The sequence below is a fragment of the Protomyctophum bolini genome (assembly GCF_963924005.1).
Source record: "Protomyctophum bolini genome assembly, chromosome: 22".
In the NCBI taxonomy this organism is placed as follows: Eukaryota; Metazoa; Chordata; class Actinopteri; order Myctophiformes; family Myctophidae; genus Protomyctophum; species Protomyctophum bolini.
Genome location: NC_137883.1, coordinates 23612676 through 23628545, shown reverse-complemented (window position 1 = coordinate 23628545; position 15870 = coordinate 23612676). Strand labels below are relative to the sequence as shown.

The following is a 15870-nucleotide window of genomic DNA, read 5'->3' as shown; positions in this document are numbered from 1 at the left end:
ACACACACACACACACATATTGACATCCTGCATGGTGTAGGACTTACCTGGCAAGATGAGAAGCTCAGTCTCGTCTGTGTTGAGGTTCAGGTGGAGGGAAGACTTCGACAGTGAGACGCCAGCCAAGGCATGCAGCGATCGGTGTGGTCTTCAACCTGAGTGGCAGAGGGCGAGAACGGGGAAAAACTGTTGGGTTTCATATATATTTCTTTCAGAACCAAAGTTAATTATTTTTGGTGGAAAATGGGCCTGAGAGTGTAAGACTCTCACCCACCAACAACCCAATAACAGAGCTACTTTTACAGTATTCACATCGTAGCAACAATATTGTATTCTCTGAGTTATGTCAACATTTCTTTGAAGCATTTTTGTCACTGAACAGTTTTAGCCATTGTTACTTTTACTTAGGTAAACAAACATCTAAGACTAAGTACTTCTCCCACCACTGTTAAAAACTAGACAATTCGTTTTCAAGTAGTTGCGAACCATAGGTTGCATTTTACTATGAAAACAGTCAGTCCTTCACGCCTCGTGACATGCTCCATGGGGCCGTACACACTATTGAAACAATAGTGCAGCGTGTGGAACCGGCTGGTTGCCTTAATAGTGTGACTGAGATGTATAGATTTTGGGGCCTAAATAATATATTTGAAGCTATTTTATCAATAATTGATCAATGTCACCATGGTCCACATACTGTAGTCAGTACTGTACAAAAAAAAGCTTTTTATGCTTGTCCTCCAACAGCATATCGTTAGGCTCATTAAAGGTGTAATTCACTGTCATGCACTTTAATGTCTAGACTTTGAGCTTACACACACACACACACACACACACACACACACACACACACACCACTCTAGATAACTTACAAAGGGACATTGGGATCAACTTTTACCTTATACTTACTGTGTAAAAATTAAACTAATTCATGTGATTAAAATGATAAAACAATATATAGATAAGGTTTCACCCTGCTACTGCATCAGTTCAGCGTGTTCAAAGTTTTCGTTATCTTTTATGAAGTAATAACAGGGACACAGCAATGCTACTGAAGATGCACACGCACATGCACATGCACACACACACACACACACACACACACACACACACACACACAACGTATAACGTTAACCTCTGTTACTTTCACAATTCGATCCGATATCATCATGATGTTTTATTACTGTTAGTTGTGTAAAGAGATAAGAAATGTAGGTTTTAATATTATTTCCAGAGAATAACCCTGTAACTGCATTGCATTGATTTTAATGAGTTGGTGAAAGGTACAGGAGGTGCTATTGGTCTAACAGCCTTTCGGCGATGGATGGTAGCAGGCAGGCTAGACTGCTTATTGATTTTGAATCACTGTACATGCATTCAGATGTAAACTCTTTGCATCTACATCATGAGCAGAGCTCCTCATACCAGAAAACATATCAAAAAGAGGTTTCAAACTTGTGCCACACAATCTCAGCCATGGGCAATCCATTCCAAGATGCATATGAAGAGTTGCTTGTCCTGGACACCCGCAAATGTGCAAATTAAGATGTTGTCAACACTGTGCGTACCATTGAGATGTTGGGAACTACCCAGTATCATGCTATATGGTTCATGGTTAAACATACGTATCGTTTTAGAAGACATCCATTAGATTAAGCATTAGCTGGGAGGTCAAACAAGGGCTTTGAGCTCCACTGTCAGTGACTGTATGGAAGAGAAAAGGCCTTAGGCTGTAGCTTTCTACTGTATATCTGCTTTGGCTTAAGGTTTTTCAGATGCACACATAACTGTAGACGATTAGCGTTTCAAACCAACAGCATCAACAGTCCCTTTAGCCTGTGATTATTATTACAGAACCAGTGTGTGGTTTTCAAGCCAGCCATGGTAAACATACCAGTATACCATTGGTTCCTGTTAAATAAGTAAATATAGACTGCTGAGCCCTGATTTACTGTATAGTCGCAGGAAGGTGTCCCGTGCCAAAAATAGCCACAATTTTCAGGAGGTAGTTCATACAGGATCAGTTTTAACCATGCTTAGTTGACCTAGGCCTAGGCCCCCCCACATCCTACAAGATGTGTGAATGCAAATTTCGTAGAATCTTCATGCCAAAAAAGGCACGCTATAACGTTTATGTGGCTAAAAGGTGTTGGTCTAGTTCAAACTGCAAAGTACAAAGATGTTTGTCTCTTTGTTCTTCCAGTTAGACACAAGTACCTGATGTCAATACCAGGTGACATCCAACCATAAGCCCACCTACAAGCAGGCACTTGCCACATACTAAAATCTCATTGGTAGAGCATGAGCGCCCTCTCCTGGCCAACAAAAACATATACACGGTGTCCAATTTTAGAGTCATATCCAAAGACTATTGGGGCCTGGACTGATTCCTGAGTAAGAAGGACAGGAGTGCAACCCTGCAACATCATGGCCAAACTTCAACAAGCTATTTCTGCTATCCATATTGTTTTCACGTCCTTTTACCACTGTACGTAAATAATATATTGAAAACCAATATTAGAACCAATAACCGACTTAATCTTGCTCTTGCTCACATAGATTAATCGAATCAAAACGCAAATACATCGCATGGATGCAACTAGGACGTATCCTCAGTGATGTATCCCAAGGTTATCAGGGTTTCGGGTCTCGCGAACATCATACCCCTCACTCGGGTGCCTCAGCCGGGGTGATCAAGTCCCGACATACATCCCAGTAGCTACGTACCCTCGATCAGATCCACTAGGGAAAGACCAGGGCCACACAATGCGTTGGAAGTTGGAACCACTCTGGAACTACTCTGCCGGGGCTGAGAGGTACATTTCTGGCATGTGGAGGGACTAGGCTCTGTGGGTTGCCTCCTGTCCGTGCCCCTCCTACGTCTCACCAGGTCCACTCCTGCTCTCACCAGGAGTTCAGTATCAGTATAAGAATAATTTCTTATATATCAATGAATCAACATAAAACATTCTAAACACATTTTTATAATCGACTAAATTGATTAGTCTGATTAACACTGTATCATACTTTGTTGAAGAACAATGGTTTGCTAAATGAGTGAAATCTACAAGCTCACAATGTGACACATTACAACATGTTATGGGCTTGTAGATCTGCCGTTTTCAATATTTCTTTTAAATAATCAAAGGCAAAAGTTCAAAATTTGATTTGACGTCATATGGCCGAGCCCTAAGTGTGTCTACTAGAAATCTCCTTTGTTTGTAAACATTAAAATATTGTTCTCTGTGTATTGTGTTCATGACACTGCACGTTGTTGTTTGTGTTTTAGGAACCATTATGGCGGATAAAATGATAAAATGCATCTGCTGTAAATCTAAATTTTGTACACTGAATGATAAGAATGCAACTCATTGTTCATAGATAAGCCATTAGAAATGGTTAAATGCAAAACAATAAGACAGTGGTTTTCAACCAGTGGTCCGGGGACCACCAGTGGTCCTGAACAGGCTTCCAGGTGGCCCCCAGCTAAATGATGGAGAGTTGGTAACCAAATGGACCCTTATAGATATAGAGTTACATCATTGTTAAACATCTGCATTACTTAATTTACAAAAAAGAAATCTACATAATTAGAGAATGTAGAAGAATTGTTATTTGGATAAACGTTTGCCAACAGCATGGAATTGTGGAAAGAATCTTATCCAAGGACAACCTAATATTTAAAGTTTTGTGTCTGAGAGGCTAACTGTCATCAAATGGTGGTCCATGGATCAAATGTCAAATAAAATAATGGGCCTTGATATGAAAAAGGTTGAAAAAACCACTGCACTGCAAAGAGAATACATAAATTATAGATTTCCCAGTATCTTCACAGATGACACGTTTAGCCAGATGCATAAATTAGCAGACTCTCTTATCCAGACCAATTTAAAAGTGCGAGATCAGAGTAAGTAGAGTAAAGAACTCTAGACAGTAGACACGACAGTAAACAACAAGGTGAATAAATAGTGCCAAGATATTAAGATAACCAGGTAAACAATTAACCTAGCATTTGTCTAACCAACATACTCTAAATAACATTCGTTAATGTTCGAACAAATACATGACAAACACACGAAAACAAGTAACCAACATATATCTGCAACTACTAGCATTTGCATACTAGAGAAAATGCAAAAAACTAATAATAGATACAAAGACATGGGAGTGCTAGGGGGAAGCTGGAGTCTGAAAGGTGTTTTAGGGAAGGCTCGGACAACAATCCCCTGCTCATGCTGTTCTACACAGTACAGTAAGGCTGTAGGGTTGGATTGTGCATGGTGGTGTCATGCCTGATGCCTGCAACAATATCAGTGTTTTGTGCAGGGTGTGTGGGCAGCAAAAGGAAGCCAATGCATCTTGCAATGGGTCTGGTCTACAAGATTCACTAAACCACCAAGATACCATGCATGTACTTGTCTAAATACTTTCCACAACACCAGAGGGAGTTCAATAAACCATGTGCAACCCAGATTCAGCGGAATCGGCACAAACAAGGGAGGGACTACATTTATTTTGCTCCTATGCCACCAAAATATGGAACGCCCTACCAACAGCCATTAAGACTCACATCCCTTGACTCCTTCAAAACCGCTCTCAAAGGGCACCTACAATTCGTTAAATTCAATTAGAAACTGGCTCCTGTAAAATCTGCTTCAGTGAGTGAGCATGCCCACACACACACACACACACACACACACACACACACACGCACACACACAATATGTAAGCGCTTGAGCTTTTTTGCGTGCATCAGTTTGAGTGTTCCACACTTCGGGTGCAATTGTCCATAACGATCGCTGTCAAAACTCGATCAATCCTTCGGGTGTTGTAAATGTAAAGTGTAAACTTCACAGGATTATTGGGGCGAGCGCTGCAGTTGTGTGCCTTGAAGGACAGACTGTCCAGGACCATTTCTCAGGCTGGTGGTTGGTTAGAACAGCAGACACCAGGTACAGTAGTTGATGGAAATATTGACATCCTGCATGGTGCAGGAAGCTTACCTGGCAAGATGAGAAGCTCAGTCTCGTCTGTGTGGAGGTTCAGGTGGAGGGAAGACTTCGACTGCGTGCCAAGGCATGCAGCAATCGGTGCAGTGGTCTTCAACCTGAGTGGCAGAGGGCGAGAAGGAGAAGAACTGTTGGGTTTCAGATAGACGCAATATTTCTTTCAGAAGACTCTCACCCACCTTCTCCCAATAACAGAGCTACTTTTACAGTATTCACATCGTAGCAACATATATTATGCCAACATGTCTTTGAAGCATTTTTGTCACTGAACAGTTTTAGCCATTGTTACTTTTACTTAGGCAAACACACATCCGAGTACTTCTCCCAGGGCCACCACTGTTCAGAGAGCAGCTCGCAATTCATTTTCAGTGGGAGTCACTGAGTTAGTGGGTTTCACAGAGCATCTCTGCTCCATGGCTGTGTTCTGCCCTCCTCCTCCCCCCATGGAGCAGAGCCCCTCCATGCCAAAGCACCAGCGCGCGACCAGGCGGATGCGTGCACGCGACCTCGCCCGCTTCACGCCCTCATAGGGCGTCTTACTGGTACTTATAGTAGGCCTATAATGATGCCTTGCCAATTGACATGCAGGGTTTCGCGCCCTTCGCCGCCCAAATATAGAAAGAGAATTATAACAGTGTGCTCACAGAAAAACAAACAAATAGGCCTACTACTCGAGTAAAGTACTGATGGTATGTTTTAGCAATATACAGTAGAGTATCAGTACTTTACCCGAGTAGTAAGCCTATTTGTTTGTTTTTTGGATGGTATCTATAGCCTACAAGACAAACATAGCTTAGCTTAAAACTTAAAATAAAAGAATAATGAAAATAACAGACTTACAAGCAAGTAACACTTGACATAGTTAGTGAAACCATGATTTAATTCCTCGAAATTGAATGCAGGCTAGCTTACACGGCAACAACAGCATATAGGTCTACCTTGAAAAGGCGGGGAACTAGCCTATCATTTTAATGTTGAAGTGAAACTTGCAGTATAAGAAAGACTCACTATGACAAAAATATATACGATATAGCTATTGGACGTCTAATTTATCAACTACAAACTACAACGTTCAAGTTGGCATTTACATTTAGGTAGTATGGGCTAGTATCGAGGTTACTTTAGTTTAGGCCTACATGGCTTATCTTCTCGCTCGAGACCCAACATACCATATTTATTTACCTTCAAGTGCTGGCCTCTGCGAAGATTAATAGACACGTTTCTTTTTTTATACGTGACACTTTCTAGTCTCTACATAATGTTAAAACAACGCACTGAAAGCAGAAGTCTACATTAGTATTATGTGACAGCAGGCAGACAGACAGTAGTAAGATGTTAAGTTGTTTACTTTGTGAACGCCGAGCAGTAGCAGTCAGCAGACTTTTAGCCTTTCATCACTCATCAGGTCAGGTGCGCAGAAACTTTGTTGTCCAGCAGGGGGAGTGGTTTTACCAGGCTACGCAGAAACTGCACCTCGATCCGCGCCCGCTCCCGATATGCGCATGCCTGGGTGCGGCGCGGTGCACCGTGTACGCGCTAGATGGGGAACTTAATGCGCCTACAAGTTATAACTTTTTTTTAGACTGGCTTAGATCACAGACAGCCAGGCATATTCTCTATATTAATGCATGCAATATGCTCAATATATACAGTGATATTGTATTGTACCCTATTATTTAAACAAAGAGTGAGAGAGAACAAAACGCCATCGCTGTCTATTGATAGAACATGAGCGCGCTCTGCTGTCCACTCTAGAAAAAACATGTTTTTTTTTTTTTTTTTTTAGACTATAGAGCCATTTAACACAACCTAAAGTGCAAAAACACACCATTTAGAAGACTTACAAAAACAACCAAAAAAGCAGACGGACATTCTTATCAGTTAACGTCTGTCTGCCTTTTTGTAGACCTATATACTACTATAAAGTAGGCTATCAATACGAAGTTTTCTGACTTTGCTCATGTAGATATAACCTCTGTTGCTAAACATTCATAGACGTACAGCTAATTTAACTGTGGGTGTGTTGTGTACAACATTTCTATACAAATGTCGCAATACTGCTTGCTCTGGGTGGGACTGTGGGACAACTTGTTGTGATTTGACACTTTAATACATTTGAATTGAACTGAATTGAACCAAATTGAGTTAGCCTAGCCTTTAGGAAATGTAATGTAACACTTGAATCTAGTAGGCGTATTATATAAAAGCAACAAACACAGACTGAACAATGAATACACATCTTTAAACCGTTTTAAAAGTTTAAATAAAATAAAACATTTTCACATCTTAAAAAACATTTGAAAACATATTTGTAATCACAATTTCACAAAATATCTTAAAACCATTTGGAAACATGTCCATGTCTTGAGGGGTGGGATATAAATGTAAATGTTTATAGCATTGTTTGCACAAAATAATTGCCAAAAAAAAAGTTAAAACATATATGCAAATGATGCACATAGCATTACCTCCACTGTACAACGGAAAAAAAACATTGCATGGATGCACCTGGGACGTATCCTCCGTGATGTATCCTATAGGTCATCTGGGTTTAGGGTCTCACAACATTATACCCCTCACTCAGGTGACCCAGGCGGGGTGATCAAGTCCAGACTTACGTCCCAGTAGCTACCATCGATCAGTCCAAAGACCAGGGCCACACAATCCGTTGCTCCGGAAGTACTCTGCTGGGACTGGGAGTGACAGGAACTGGTGCGTGGAAGGACTAGGCTGCGTGGGTTGACTCCTGTCCGGACCCCTCCTATGTCTCATCAGGTCCAGGACCTGTGCGTTGCAACAGTCTCCCAGCACCAGACACTTCATACAGGTGCACTTCAGCCGCAATGGTTCTGCTTCTGCATGGTGGTGCTGCAGGCTTCGCTTGTGGCTTGAACGGCCCTCCTAAAGGCCTTGATGATACTGTGAGTGAAACACGAGTTGAAAGACAATCAGCAGCTTTGCAGAATGTAGGTCATATTTGAACAGTTTAATGAATATGTATTCATCAAACTCTTCTCTTGAGTTGACGAGTTGTGTTATTCACCGACTTCAATTCCCATTACATCTTTATGAAACTGCTTCTGGACATTTACACAACAATCACTTGACCTCAAATTATGAATAACTAAAGTATGACATGAGAACCTGTAAACTGAATATACTGTACCTTTTTCAAAGTCAACAGATCGCGTCATTACTTCATATACACCTGTGCCTAAAGGTAAACAAATACAATTTCAAGTGGACAAATTGATTCATTCATTTTCAACATGGTTTCAATTATTCTGCTAATAGGTAGGGGGAATGCACAGACTTGAATGCACTTATATTAAATAAATAAAAAAATGTAGACAAATTAGACAAAGCTGTCCTTGTGTGCTTAACTAACATGATTGGTTCATGTTGTACGGAATATACATTAACATCATGTGAACTCAGTGAAATCTTAAAATCGTACAATTTTAAAACCTCTCTATTTTTGTTTAGTATTTCCCACTTTCTGCTGTAGCTGCTATGCAATGAACCACAGAGATCAATAGCTGTCTGTCTGTCCGTCCGTCCATCCGTCCGTCCGTCTGTCTGTCTGTCTGTCTGTCTGTCTGTCTGTCTGTCTGTCTGTCTGTCTGTCTGTCTGTCTGTCTGTCTGTCTGTCTGTCTGTCTGTCTGTCTGTCTGTCCGTCTAAAGACTAACCGTACACATCATCAAGCCCGCCTGGGAAGGAGCATGGTTTGGGTTTGGGCTCCGGCAAAGTGTCAATGTGTCCCTCCCTGATCCCCGAACGCTGTATACACATTATCACTCACTGCTCCTAGTAGTTATAGGATGGATAGATGCAAGGGACAAATTTCACATGATATACATAGTACATGTGCAAATATACAGTGACAAAATAAAAACATTTTAAACATGAATTATTACCATCAGGAGCCCGGCATGCATTGGCCTGCATCAGCGAAGTACCTCTGCATTTCTTCCACAGACACAGACCCAGAATCAGCAGAAGGATGGAGACTCCAGCCCCTATCAGAGGGTAGACATATGGAGGCAGGGGGGCGGGGTTGTTTTCGGAGGCCAGAGAAACTGAACCTGAATGACACAAGATTCCTCTTAATTTAACCACTAAACAGAGGGTCAAGCTGATCTCTCGTTGAAACGTTAGTTGTGCTAATTGGTAAACTGAAATATAACCCCTGGGGAAGATAATGGCTTAAGCCAGGGATGGGCAACTTTGACGATGGAGAGGGTCACTATATTCCCACACTCACTCCAGAGGGCCTGATTTCTGATTTATTTTGTGCTGTTTTTGAAATGGAATCCTGAAAAGTGACACTTTTATTTAATTTCAAATGCATTCTCGTATTATTATTATTATCGTTAACTTTATGAAGTAAATACAAATACATTGGACATAAAAAGACAATAACATTTGAATACCAGTAAGACGCGCAAACGCGGGAAGCGAACGCATCTCGTACATATTTGGGTTTTTGACGTATAGCTGCTTTGGGGACTCCTTATATGGTTATGGCTGAGTCATGGTGACACAAATCACTCAGCTCCATATATGGGCACAAAAGCGGGACAGACAGACAGACAGACATGATCTGCTAGGTCTCATAGTAAGTGCTCATTGCGTTCGCAACCAGTAATTGGCTGAAATCAATAATATATCGATGTTCTGATATTAACCTGCAGGCCGCATTAAGTGCCAGTTGTCCACGTATGGCTTAAGCTTTCATTGACTGGTCACAGTCACAGCCCTAGATGTTATACAGAAGCAGTCGTATCACAGCCCTAGATGTTATACAGCAGCAGTCGTATCACAGCCCTAGATGTTATACAGCAGCAGTCGTATCACAGCCCTAGATGTTATACCCCAACAGTCGTATCACAGCCCTAAATGTTATACAGCAGTGGAAACCTCTCAGGCCTTTCATCACTCTTCACATAGTGTGTAATGTGCATGTGATCTAAGGATCTCACCTCTCACATCCATCCAGCTCTCTGGTGACGCTCCAAGGTCAGAGATGTTACACCTGTAGAATCCTTCATCAGATTTGGAAACACCGTGGATGGCCATCTGTCCTGTAGACTCAGTCCCGATGAGGGATCCATCTTTATAGAAATCAGCTGGGAGGTCAGAGGATGGTTTACTAGTTGTCTTGTCTTTGTACCAGCAGTGCATGGTGACACTACTTCCTCCCCTCACAGGAAGCACAGTCATCCCCAGGATAACATCTCCACCTGAACAATGACGAATAACACCAGAATAGAGGAAACGTTTGAGATGTACAGTATGCATTTTGTCAGTAAATACTTCAACCATGAACAACAGATAACTCAATAAAGAAAAGTGAACAAAGTTGTTGACCTGCTGAACATACCAGTCACAGAGATAGTAACGGTGTTACTCTTTGCCTCTGAAGACTCACACCAGTAAACTCCACTGTCTAATTCGGGGTTCATGAGCTTGACAATACATCCTGTGTCGTTCATCTTCCCCCACGAGTCATCACACTGTCGCATGATATACGTGTTGTTCATCTTCACTCTCCAGACAGTAGAGTTGGACTGTCTGTCCTCACAGCTCAGAAAGACAGACTCACTTGGAAAGAACTGAGATCTGTCAGGACTGAGTCCGAGAGAGGCTTGGGGGAGACAGAGACGGAGAAAACAGTTGATTCGTGTGCTGAATGTTAAAATCAGACAGATAATTATTGTTATAGTTCCCTGATTCCATTGATAGTTTAAACACTAGTCAGTAGAAGATAAAGAGACTCACCTCCCATAAGATCACCACTGTTTGGAATTTCTGCGGAGACAGACAGACAAGTCTCAAGTTGGTGCATTATACTGTACTAGTCCTTACCCGTTGTGAATATATGAACAGCAAAAGATGTTCAATGTGGGTAATGCAATGTAATAGATCACATTACTGATAGGGGGGGGATTATATGGAGCTGAAAAGCGTGTAAGTAAGTGCTCACTGCGTTCGCAATCACTATGAGACCTAGCAGATCATGTCTGTCTGTCTGTCTGTCTGTCTGTCTGTCTGTCTGTGTGTGTGTCCGTGTGTCACGCTTTTGTGACCATATATGGAGCTGAAAAGCGTGACACACGGACACACAGACAGACAGACAGACAGACAGACAGACAGACAGATATGATCTGCTAGGTCTCATAGTAAGTGCTCATTGCGTTCACAATGAATGGTGATGTTCAGTGTGTCACGCAGTTATGCTGGGTGCGCGCAGGGCTGCAACCTGTCGTGGTTACAGCCACACTGTAACAGTGTGGTGTCGATACAGCGCGTGTGTTCACGTTAACATGCCCCCGTCCAACTGTCAGAGCCAAAGAAGAAGTTATGTCGACTGACGCAAGAGCTGTAGTATCAGGGTCCTGTTACGCGTAAAAGTGTGTCCCAGTATTAATCTGTGTCCGTCCCAACATGCATTTCACTGGTGACACTGGTGACACGTGATTTGCGGGGGGAGATGAGTTGTTTTTCACGCAAATGAATTTAATTGAGATGATTGTTAGAATGTTTGGCGTGTGTAATGCAGGGCAGATTGAGGTTGGAGGACAGGGCTGCACGGCACTAGGTTCCGTGAGGCGGTCCGTGCGTTGTGGCGTTGGGAGGAGGCGCTGGAAGCGAGCAGCTGTCTTGCTCTATGCTAGGGAAGTGGACAGACAGACAGCGGGCGAGAGATTGCTAAATTATTAGATAGATAATGACGACAGCATGGACATGTTTAATAACAATATCTCTCTCTCTCTCTGATCAAGCTCATGGCCAGACACAATAAAGCGTTGTCTAACAAGGCTGACGTTGGGGATGCCACTGTTTATTAACAGGGTGGTTGAAACACATCAGATGGCTTGTCTCCCATTACCCATAATTCAATGCATTGAAGCTGTCTCACCGTCTGTTCGAGCAGGTCCACAGCAGATGAGGAGAGAGCACAGCACTGTGGAAAGACAGACAGACAGACAGACAGACATTGTGAGACAAATGCATAGACTGCATCAATGCAACTAGTCGCATCTCCTTGCAACAAAAAAAACTGTTTTAAGGCCAGTCCACACCAATGCAACTACTTGCAACATGCAACATGCAACATGCAACTACTTGCAACCATTATCCTTTGCAGCATAGCCTCCAGGCCCGTTTCCGTCCGCCACTGCGTGTGGTGCTTAGATGTGGGCTTCTCAGAGAAGGATAGTGGTATATTATTGATGACTCAATCTGACTCTGACTTGCTGTTTCTCTCAATATGTTTTTTCTCTCTCTTTCTCTCTTCCTCTATTTTCCGCATGTGTTCTCTCTATTCGTTCTGTCTCCATTCATCTCTCTCTACCTCTTGGTCTAAAAAAAACATTATTCTTACAAAATACAATGTTTAATGAGCCTCTTGTGTGTAGCATTATTAATTAACTTCTACAAGGATGTTCACTGAGCCCAAAATATGCATGATGTCTTCGTCTTTAGTGATGAGTGATGATCAGCAAAGCCCGGTAGTGCACATAGAGAATGTCAATCTATTGCAGTGGTTTTCAACCAGTGGTCCTTGAGGGGGTTCCAGGTGGTCCCCAGCTAAATGCTGGAGAGTTGGTAACCAAATGGACAGACCCTTGAAGATCTTTAACTCTTGAGAGCGTAAAATAAAAAATGCGGGTCCATTTGGGTTCATTTTACGCTCTCAAGAGTTACATTATTGTTTAACATCTGCATTACTCAATTTACAAGAAGTCTACATAGTTAGAGAATGTAGAACAATTGTTATTTATTTATCAACGTTCTTCAACAGCATGGAATTGTGCATGAAATATAATTTTGTTTTGAAAACCACTGATCTATTGGAACACCACCATTTAAAGCCACAGATCACCATTTGATGACATTTAGCCTCGCAGAACCAAAACTAAAGAAACATGTTGTTGTCGTTGGATAATTTAATTAACAGTCATTAACTGACATAATGCTAGTGGTCCGGAGCTCAAAAAAGACTGAGAACCACTGGTCTATCTATTCCTTTCCCATGGTTGCCCTTATTCTGTGCTCTTTACCTTCCATAAACTCATACAGCAGAGAGCAGACACATGCGATTGCATGATGGCGGGCCTTGATGCCGTCGTAATGGCTGATTTTACACTTGCTGAAAATAGCCGATCTACAAGCTCACAACGAAGTTATTGATATCCGACTTCCCAGTGACTGACAACATTGATGTGTCATCATCATACATCACCAGGTCATTTAGTGCACCAACTATGGTCAGGGACCACATGCAATACTTTCACGGACCACCATGTGGTCCACAGACCACCAGTTGAAAACCTCTGTCTATGAACTACGTGGATTTGGTTCTGTACCTTGCCTGTTCAGTAGTCTGGACGGTCTTAGATGAGCTCTGTAATAAAAGCACTCTCTACATAGAATGTACTGTAAAGTCAAACTACTTCAATTATGTAGGCCTCCACACCTAGTTGTAACATTTCATCTAAACCTCACAACCAGTTTACCGGCTAGCTTCCATTTGCTTCAGATAAATAAAATAAAACACTAAACCGACTAACCTTGTTTGGTAACAAAATGTGGATTTTTTGTCTTTGAAAAGGAGAGCGTATAGCAGATTGTTAGTGAAGAGAGCAACTGTTCTCTGATGCTCATCTAAATAAAGGTTTTGTGGTTTAATAGTGTCAACTGAAATAAGATAAATAAAAGGGAAAGTACTCACATGATATTATACAGGTTCTCATGATGGCAACCTGACTGAAACTGATGGAGTGACAGCTATGTTGTTTGACAAAGAAACCCCTCTGCTTCTGATTGGCTGAAGGGTCCATTTCCTGTGTGGAGTGTCTTATCACCGCAGTCCACAGCGCAGGCGCAGAGTGACGTCATTATATAGTTTTCGGTGGTCACCTTATCACCTAAAACTGGAGTGTGAAAAGGCCTTGTTTATCGTATGTTGTTGAACAATTATTCTACTATTAATCCTCCACACAGAAAAGATGTTGTTGTGTGAGCCAATTACTTTCTTCCTATAAACAGCATATTGCATAGTTCGAATACATCTAATACAATTACATTTTCCAAATGTGAGGCTTTTCTTTTAGCCCAAGGAGTGTTTTCCGTGCAAAACAAATGCTTGCAATGGATTCAGAATAATGAAAAAATAATGAAAATAGTCAGGCCATCACACGCTACTTAAAGCAGAATTAAATTTTGTACATTCTGCCAATTTGCCTACAGTATATGTTGTTAATGGTAGGCTACCCCAACTTTGAGCAGCTGTCACAAATTCTCCTAGAGAAACTGAATTTCAATCTTGTGAGTTGTGTCACTAGACATCTTTACAAACACATTGGTGAAGAAATGTATTGGTAAGGGATTTATTCCCAGATTGTATTAATATATCCCCTGAATGACAGGTTCACATGGAAGAGGGCTTCTTCTGTTCTGAGGTTGCTTCTGGTCATGAAGGTAGACTGGACAGTTGACAGTGTCTGTCTGTTGGACCCAAGGTTCTGTAGAATGGACCCTTGTGTGATGCCACTAAAGGGATCTGGACATTAAAAAGGACACACTAAAAAAAGGAAAAAGAGAAGGTGATGAAATATTGACATTGACACAGTGTTGTGAATATGCTGTTGTGAAAAAAAGAAAAGCTGAGTTAAGTGATTGATGTCAGTCGCATCTATTACCATTGACTCCAAATGGTGATCACGATCTCAGCATCATCACAATAGAATAGTGGAGGTACCTACTGGCAGAGTGCATACAAATGTTGCACGCCAGTCCAGTGCTTTGCGAGATACACGTTACACACACAGTCGCACACATGCACACTTACACAGACCTTATTATAGATCTCTTGCAGAGCCACACCATAAGAAAAAGAAAAAAATCACTCACGTGACATGACATAAAATAGACACTATGTCTATTTGCTCAGACGGTATTACGTAAAACTTTCCATTCATTGTCAATGGGAATTTAATGTTTGTGCAGGACAAAGTTTGTGGACAGACACCAAAAGCTGGATATAGGAGGCCCTCAAAACCTGAGGTTTGATATTAATTTGAACTGACAATATTAAACTGACATCTTTTATAATTTAAAGTTTGTTAATGTACTTATGTTGTTAAGTGGTTGTTATTGTTTAAACAAATAGAGCGTCGCAGTCCCGCCCCCTACCAGGGCCCAGGAAATGATTCTCCGTTCATTTTCCTCATAGACATTTCAAAAAGTATTTATTTAAAGACCTTTTAAGCCTCGTACAAAGCCACCTCTTGTCGTGACAAATCATAACAAACAAAAAACATTGGGCCGAACAAATAATTAGAAAGAAGAAAAAATGGCTGGCATGGTTACAACACTTTTTTTGTTGTTTTTCTTCTTTGTAATTATTTGTTTGGTCCAAAATATTGTTTGTTGTCAGTTGTCACAACTCGAGTTGGCTTTGTCCGCGGCGTAACCGTCTTTAAATAAATACTTTTTGAAATGTCTATGGGGAAATTGCATTGGGAATTATTTCCTGGGCCTGGCGTCGTCATGAAAGGGAGCGGGACTGCGACGCTCTATATGGGTGATATAAAGATATGCTACTTTGACATACAATGGCTAGCTACTGTAGGATGCAGATTTTGTAAACTTTTTCCGCAGACAAAGATGGGCAAGTTAAAATCTGAAGGCACACTCTTATTCACCAAAGTGCGTTGAGCCGTTGACACACCTTTTGGGGACCACTGCTATAGATAATATTACATATTTGAAAGTCTGGCATGCCAATAACAGACCCCTCTAGCCATGCCCTTTGTGCCATGGTGTGTATGAGAGTTGGAAACAGAGTCGTT

General features: G+C 41.5%; 1 protein-coding gene across 1 annotated transcript; it reads right to left on the bottom strand.

The window, feature by feature from the left end:
• Positions 1 to 7540: 7540 nt before the first annotated feature.
• Positions 7541 to 11968, bottom strand: LOC308310492 (sialoadhesin-like). Its single transcript, XM_080756851.1, has 8 exons — positions 11934 to 11968; positions 10793 to 10822; positions 10395 to 10658; positions 9994 to 10254; positions 8929 to 9096; positions 8701 to 8818; positions 8176 to 8223; positions 7541 to 7928 (listed from the first exon to the last, which is right to left on the bottom strand). Exons 2-6 carry the CDS (start codon positions 10797 to 10799, stop codon positions 8763 to 8765), a joined length of 756 nt encoding a protein of 251 aa, XP_080612977.1. The 5' UTR covers positions 10800 to 10822; positions 11934 to 11968; the 3' UTR covers positions 7541 to 7928; positions 8176 to 8223; positions 8701 to 8762.
• Positions 11969 to 15870: the final 3902 nt, after the last annotated feature.

Excerpts from the sequence above, each read along its gene's own strand:
- LOC308310492 (XM_080756851.1), bottom strand. Across the intron at positions 10,255-10,394 it reads CGTTACTATCTCTGTGACTG|GTGGAGATGTTATCCTGGGG; the intron begins GTATGTTCAGCA and ends GTCATTGTTCAG. Across the intron at positions 8,819-8,928 it reads TGCATGCCGGGCTCCTGATG|GAGCAGTGAGTGATAATGTG; the intron begins GTAATAATTCAT and ends TATAACTACTAG.